Below are 7,500 nucleotides of genomic sequence, written 5' to 3' on the forward strand. Positions count from 1 at the left end.
ACGTTGCCTCCAGACAACCAGCCCTTTTGGCGCAGGGAGGGTGAGAAGCGAGAGCACTTGTGATTTCACCGAGACTCTGCATCAAATTCTACTATATGACAATGGGAATTTGAGTCCTCCGAACGAGAGTACAAGGTTTTGGTTGTTCATCGTGGCGAAGTACAATATTAAATTGACCCTTAATAGCAAAATATTATTGTTCTTCTTCATACTGCCTGTAGCCTTCTTCAGGCAATGAGGTCGACAGACCGGCTAACTCAATGTTGTACCCAATTCAATTCCTTGTATTTCCAGATCGTTTAAATGTGAATGCTACATTTGTCAAGCAAATGCAAAACACAAAGATTCTTAACCGTGAGAGATTTAAATTGAGTTCAACCGAATTGGTCTATTGGGTTACGGCTAGGGTTAAAATTAAAGATATCCCTTTCAATTACTAGTTCGGAATCTCTTCCACATACCCATTACAGCCTAGTAAGAAGACCACAAAGGCAAAGTTAGGATCAACAAGACCACATTACCTTTGAATATAGAATTTTCACTAATTGTTTATTCTGTACCTGAAAAAGCTCAAACTCGTCCTCTGTTCGCGCTATCATCTGATTGATAGTTTCGTCATCTGGAACTTCACTTTCCTCCTGTAACATCAAAAGAATAAGGATCACCTATCGAGCTTCTACTCCCGGCAAATTTGCGCGCGCTTTGAGAGCAAATCGATGCATGCTTCACTGAATTTTTAATGTTTACTTAATTCCTACGCCACCACCCTGTCCCAATCGCTTTAGAAACGAAAAAAATATATGAAAGCTAATGTTCTACTGCTACTACTATTGGTTTCCTTGTGCGACAGAGACCTTTAAAAAGGAACCTTTTCTCTTACTACAGAATAAGCTTAAACCCACGGAACTAATGTTTGCAAACAAACTTGTTCGAACCTTTTCAATAAAAAGTGTTTGTATCAGGAAAATTGATTGCTTGTTTTTACTTTCACATTTCTTGGGCGTGAGCACTTGGAATAAATGTGACGTGTTACGGTTGCTCTATTGTCCTGACAAAACAAGTTTTTGTATAACATTAATAGGGCAACAGTAACACGTCACAAGCGGCACCCACGACATATGAAAACAAAAACAAGCGATTCTGAACTCATCTATAACGTGGGATGCCATAGGCAGACCACGTTTAAAAATGGCTCGTGTGTCGTAGTGACATGCGGAAATTAGCCACATACTTGTCAAGAAGCTCTTGGCTTGATACTGTCATGACGGCTATACGACATGCATGACGTGTCTTTTTCTCAGTTTTCGCGCGAAAGGTAATCTGAAAAGCTCACAAAGACTACTTCCATTCTTCGAATTACTGTCTCTCAGACTGAATTCGCAGAAGAAAGTATCCCGTATTTTGGTCCGAAGCAAAATTCCCAAAAATTTGAACCGTGAAGGGAAGTGACAAAAATTGAAAAAATTCTTGGGTCGCACTTGTGTAAGAACATTTGAAAATCCTGATTTAAGCAATTGATCGCAAATCACAATTCCCGCGTTTTACTCTGTAGGAAAAGAAACCCACAATCAGGCCATTTGTGTCGCTATTGCGATGCTCCTTCTTCAAATCGTGAACATACAGCAGTTGCAAATGTTCAGAATGCTTTGTTTAATCTCTTATAATACCATGAAAAAATTACTAGATTTTGATTGGCTGAGAGCAGTGCAGTTCAAGTGTAACAGTGCAAAAAAGTGTAATACCAATGCAAGTTACACATCGAAATTCTGGATTATGATTGGCTAATAAACAGTAGGGTTTGGTCAGGACCAATCAAATCTCTTGTTTTCAAATCAAGCGCCCGCCCTGGATGGCGCAATTTTTCCCTGATTGCGTGACACGCGTGCGTTTCTTCTGCTTAACCATTTAAATATGTTGTTTACTTACTGCTGTCAATACTAAAGCTAACAAGGGCAACTATAATAATACAGGGCCATTTTTGAAGCAGTATTGCTGCAGTGGCTCCACGGCTCGCCAGTAAAAGTCAATGTTTAAGGAAGGAAATAGAGGACATTACATGGCTGCGCGGAGATACGAAATTTCTCTTGGAGTGTTCGTCAGTGAAATTCACTGTTTAAAGAACGAGTAAGGTGTACCTTTGAGTGGCTCTGCGGCTCATCAGTGAAAGTCAATGTTTGATAGGGTTAAATGCAATTTAACTTAGTTAACGACCAGGAGCAAGTTGCACAGTTTGTCTGGCGTGGCGTGGCGTGGCGTGGCGTGGCGTTGCGTTGCGTGGCGTTAGCGTTAGGGTTTATCAGTATTTTGGGAGTGTGCCTGCAGCGTTTTTTAGCGTGTGCGTGTATTATTTGTATGCGGAGCTTTTCCGGGGCGTCTTCTGGCAGTTCTAGCGGTCAGCGGCTCTTTTGCATATTTTGTATGCGCCTGCGCATGTCCTCGTGGTTTTGCTTGGCTCGGCGTTCTGTGTGTTGGCGCTCGGGTGCTTTCAAGTGTTATCTTTGAGTGGCTAGGCGATTCTGCGGCTCGTCAGTTGACTACCGAGCCGCCGAAAAAGTACTTGTTTCAAAAGTGGCCCTGTATTCCAAAGTTCAGCCAAAAACAAGCCAAGAGAATATCCGTAAAATGTAATTTGTAGCTACAATGAGAAAAAAAAAAACGAGAGGAAAGGGCAAAGGCATGTCACGTAGAAAATCCAAAGACCATGACATGGGAATAACGTAATGTACAGATGGTGCGCTTCTATTGGTCAAAGTAAACAACAGTGCCCAATAAAATATGGCGTTTTATTTTCGACAAATTGCACACTTCCAGAGTTGACAGAAAGTAGCCAATCACAAGAAAGGTTACAATTTGTGGCTACAATGAAAAAACAAACCGCCCTCGATTTTCAGCTCTGCGCCTCAAGGCCAGAGATAAAATGAAAGAAGAGGTTTGAGCCGATACAGCCCCCGTAATATCAACAACAACTAACATTAGTATTTACAGCCCATGCCTGTTGCTTGCTTTGATCAGTGCATCCCACCTGAACGCCACCTTGGCGTCTCGTTTCTGATACAAACGCTTCCTTTGAAGAAAAAATTAAACAATTTTGACTGGAGAGTGTATTTCCTTTGACTTAAAGGAGAGTCGCATTTGTTGTTGGAGTGGAGGCTCACTTTAAATAGAATTGAAAGAGAAAAACTTACTTCCACCTTTTATTTTTACTTTTATTTTTACTTTCATTATTTTTTAAAATAATTATTTACTAATTATTTACGTTCTTACTCTACTCATGCATTACATATAGTACATTACATATTGCACAAAACACCACACTGCACTATACTGTATTACATTCAACTAATACGTTTTTACTGCTTACTCATTCACGAAATGACAATGGTGCGCTCTTGGCCACTTCGCAAGCGAGGAAAGAAACCAGATACAATTATTTACGAACGGAGGTGTTGCAATGTTAGAAGAAAGAGGGGAAGCCTGCCTTGGGGTATTGGCCGTGTGTTCTGCTGGTCCAAATATAAAAACGCGCCACTAAAAACAAAAAGTAATGTTTTGTTTCCAAAACTTAGGGCTTCAGTCCAAGAACTATCGAAGGCGATAAATCAAAACGTCAAAGTGGGTTCTTCCTTGAAAATAAACTTGCCTTAATGGCTGGTTGTACAAGCAGAGGGAACCATGACATTGGGCAAGTATAAGGTCACTTGACATTTTGTTCCTACCCTACGGGTTGTGGGGCGAAATTGTCAAATTCTCAGCTGCTCCCTGCGCGCACATATGTCTGGCAGTGGCCGATCCGGTGGGTAGCCATTCTTGCCCCTAGAGGCCTCCGTTTCTTTTGGTCACGTGGTCGGTGAAACGAAAGGATCTGGTCGCAGTCAATACCGGATGTACGTAAATCTCGGACATCCGGCAGCGCATGCGCACTTCTTTCAAGTCTGAATAATCGTGAGGTAGCGGAGACAAGACATTGGTATAATGGATTCTTCCTCAGGGGAGCATTTTGAAGAAGCGCTGAAAAAGGTTTTGATTGCGCTTGAGTTTGGTGATTTAGAGTTGCAAAGAGAACAGAAAGCTGTCGTGTATGCCACTGCTGCGAAGACGCAAGATTGTTTAAGTATATTACCATACAGGCCGGTAGTAAAATGTAATGAGTAGTGCTTGTGATTTTAATTTGTTCTGTGCATACAATTTTTATCAGCCAATGAAAAAAATTGAATTTGTAGGTGTGACCAGAGACTTTCGTTTCGCCGATCAGTGACCACAAGAAATGGAGGGATCTGGGGGACGAGAATGGTGGGTAGCTAGACGACACTGTCAGGTCTTGAAATTAAACCCCCACACATATTGTCGGTGTGAAAATCTCAAAAGATGATGATGATAATGATAATAATGATGAAAATCATCATCATCATCATCATCATCATCATCATCATCATGAATAAGTACCCAAAACGAAATAATTACCTCATCATCATCATTCTCAGTGTCCAGAAGAGCCATCAAGAAAGCACGCCTCTCACTTGATGTGGAGTTCTGATTAAACATGCCAGCTTGAATAACCTTCTCATCCACATTCAGCTTGTACCTGGCAGCAGCAAGGATCTTCTCCTCAACACTGTTAACAGTCATCAGTCTCAGAACTCGCACTTCATTCTTCTGACCGATACGATGAGCCCGGTCCTGAGCTTGCAGATCCTGATAAAAGCAAGACGAAAAATTGTAAAAATGAAAATTCTTCTGGTGATAGTAGAAAAGCGCCTAAAGACCGAAAGCGCAGTTGGTTGAGCATCCGAATTTTTCGCAGGTTCGCAACCCCGGTCGGACCAATATATATACTCAAGGTCTTAAAATGACTGAAGAGAAAATTATTTATTCTTACTGCCTTTAGGGTTAGTGAAAATAAAAGGTTTCGAATTTTCCGCGTTTTGATGTTTCCGGTTGCTGTTTTAATAATTAAATCATTTTCTTTGCTTCCTTCTAAAGAAAAATTCATTGCCTAACTAGTGAATTTCACGGTAAATTCCCAAGGAAAGAATTTGTGGAGTAAGTTCTTCCGCTAAGTATGAGCTATTACAGGTATTCTGTTTGTCGTTGTCGCTCTGGTTCGCTCTCCTTTCGTTTCTGTTTCTAGACATAGGTTCTCCAGGCATCATAGGTCCTCCAAGCATCATGTAACCTTATCAGAGCTTCTAAAGATATGCCAAAAATTGCAATACCGAGAAAAAAGCAGCTCTAAGAAAATTAAAAATAAACACTCAGCTTTAAGTTTATATCCCTCTGATGCTTGACTTGAATAACTGCGTAGCCACCAGTGTGGACCACAGATATCATGATATGCCAAACTTGATGTTTTCCATCAACAATCGCATCCTTGTCTCTGCTATTAGGTCGTTTAATTGTCACGATGTATCCAAACTCCTTTTTAAGTTATGTTAAAGAATGACGATCGACTGGATTCATCAAACGAAACCACAACTATTCACCTGTTCCTTCACTCGCGATTTTAAACGCAGACCGAAATAGCCGGCTAAACTTGCGACAGCGAACAATACTAATGAACCAAAGCTGGAGTGCTGAACGACTTTCAGGCTTCTTGAACCAAGATACTTTATAAGTTTATCTGACCAACTTTTCACCAACCTGATGCGGATTCCAGTCACTGTCAAATATGACCACTGTGTCGGCTGCTTGTAAGTTCAGACCCAGGCCACCCGCTCGCGTGCTGAGCAAGAAGATAAAGTACGGCGAATCCTTGGCATTGAAAAGGGACAGCAGCTGACCTCTGTCTTCGCTCTTAGTTGTACCATCCAGACGGAGGTAAGGGTAACCTATGATATTAATGGAAAAAAAACCCCACCTTTTTACGTTACCAGGCACGACTTCACTCCTAAGCTCTCAAGCAGTGTTTATAAAAAAGAAAGCCGGAAACCATAGGTCAATATCTCAGCAGTCAGATCATCTTGGCGCTGAATGTTTCTTATATGCATGAGACTATTTGGCTTAGCACTAGGAAAATCTAACCCTAACCAAATTCCTACAGCATCATCTTTTAATGCTAATGAAAGAAAAATATATCGTCTCCTAGGACCATAGCAGTGTGGGTTCGTCATCCCTCCAGGTAAGCAGTCCCTGATAACCCCTCTGGTTCAGTGTATTAAGCATTCAAGTTTACTCCCATTCGAATGACAGCTACTTGGCTGTATTTTCCCGTGCTCCTGTTTAAAATTAAACTGTGCAACGCGATTCAATTTTTAAGTCTGTGGATGAAGTCCTACAGCGTGCTTTCAAATGGACGCTACTTAGCATTCCCTTCCTATGGCACTGTTGGTCATGCTGTACACTTGGTAGTTGTAATTTTGCTGTCCACATCCCTTACTCCTATAGCGATACTCACCGTTACGTCACTTATTGTCATAAATGTGCCAACCAGTGATCTATTGGTTGTCGAAACAAAGGTTATTTTGTTCTGTGGGTTTGCAAAATTTAAATATCAAAAGAACTGTTTATAAACAGTGAATATCGCTATACAGTGCCCACTAAAATAAACTGAGCTACCGGTACTGAGCAGTATTTTTGTTATGATGTTCAAATAGGTGTTGGCTTTTCAGACTGTGGGTGATATCCCACACTGTGAACAGTCAAAGTCTACAGAATTTGAATTTTCCTGTCGTGATAATTAACTTACTGCAAGAAAATCCCCAAGATAAAATTCAAAAGCATACATTCCAGTCAAAAGAAGACTGGTTTGGGTTTGTTCCAGTTTTTTTTTAAATCACCAGTCAACAGTTTAACGACAGGTGAATTAAAAAACTGAGGGTTACTATTGCACACTATTTACGCCTGGCATGCATGAAAAACTTTTGCCAGGTTCTAGCAATGTGCTTTAAAGAAAAGGGCTACCACACCATTTATCTGTGTGATAAAATTGTTATAACACAAACATGCTGATACAATACTGAGCATTTACGACCTTTTATCCAGAGGACTTCACAAACTTGAAAAAGGTCGGACCAAGTGTTTTTAAACTTTACCCCAATACAATCCGTTTGTCCCTTTTCAATCGTGTGACAAAGCCACTTTAAGGGGAGAAAGGTTGGGAGGCCTGCGTTTAACTCATGGGCAGGGTCCTGTGGTACATGCGCACCGTTGAACCACTGAACAGGGGGTGCTGACGTCATTGTTTCCATTTTCTTTCATTAACACACAAGTTTGCTCAAAAATTGTTTTAGGTGCTATTTACAAATTGACTTCAAAGAGTAAAAGAACTTGTGAAACCATTTAAAGCCTTTTCGCTTCGATAACGAGTCAGTAGTTATTAGCCATCCAAGGCGCTAGTGATAACATAGATTTTTTGTAAAATTTCGAATTTTCAAAGCATCATTGCTCAGAGATTATCTGGTACCCTTGGCTTGCACCTGGAAAAATCTTAAACAATGACAAACCAGGTGTTCTGAGCCCGCGAGACTGAGCACCTCCAGCAAACTATTGTTTTAACGAAAACCG

General features: G+C 40.8%; 1 protein-coding gene across 3 annotated transcripts in view; it reads right to left on the bottom strand.

Moving 5' to 3' along the window:
* The window catches only part of LOC137973438 (transcription activator BRG1-like), a 55,766-nt gene that overhangs the window by 13,840 nt on the left and 34,426 nt on the right, over nucleotides 1-7,500 (bottom strand). Inside the window, exons 23-26 of one of the 3 annotated variants that reach the window (XM_068820240.1) lie at nucleotides 5,638-5,825; nucleotides 4,462-4,692; nucleotides 2,993-3,064; nucleotides 561-638 (exon numbers count right to left, since the gene is read on the bottom strand). In XM_068820240.1, the coding sequence (XP_068676341.1) occupies nucleotides 561-638; nucleotides 2,993-3,064; nucleotides 4,462-4,692; nucleotides 5,638-5,825 (569 nt within the window). Of the gene's footprint in view, nucleotides 1-560; nucleotides 639-2,971; nucleotides 3,065-4,461; nucleotides 4,693-5,637; nucleotides 5,826-7,500 lie in introns of all 3 variants that reach the window. The other 2 variants (XM_068820239.1, XM_068820242.1) reach the window with 2 other exon arrangements.

The sequence above is a fragment of the Montipora foliosa genome, chromosome 10, assembly GCF_036669935.1.
Source record: "Montipora foliosa isolate CH-2021 chromosome 10, ASM3666993v2, whole genome shotgun sequence".
Classification (NCBI taxonomy): domain Eukaryota; kingdom Metazoa; phylum Cnidaria; class Anthozoa; order Scleractinia; family Acroporidae; genus Montipora; species Montipora foliosa.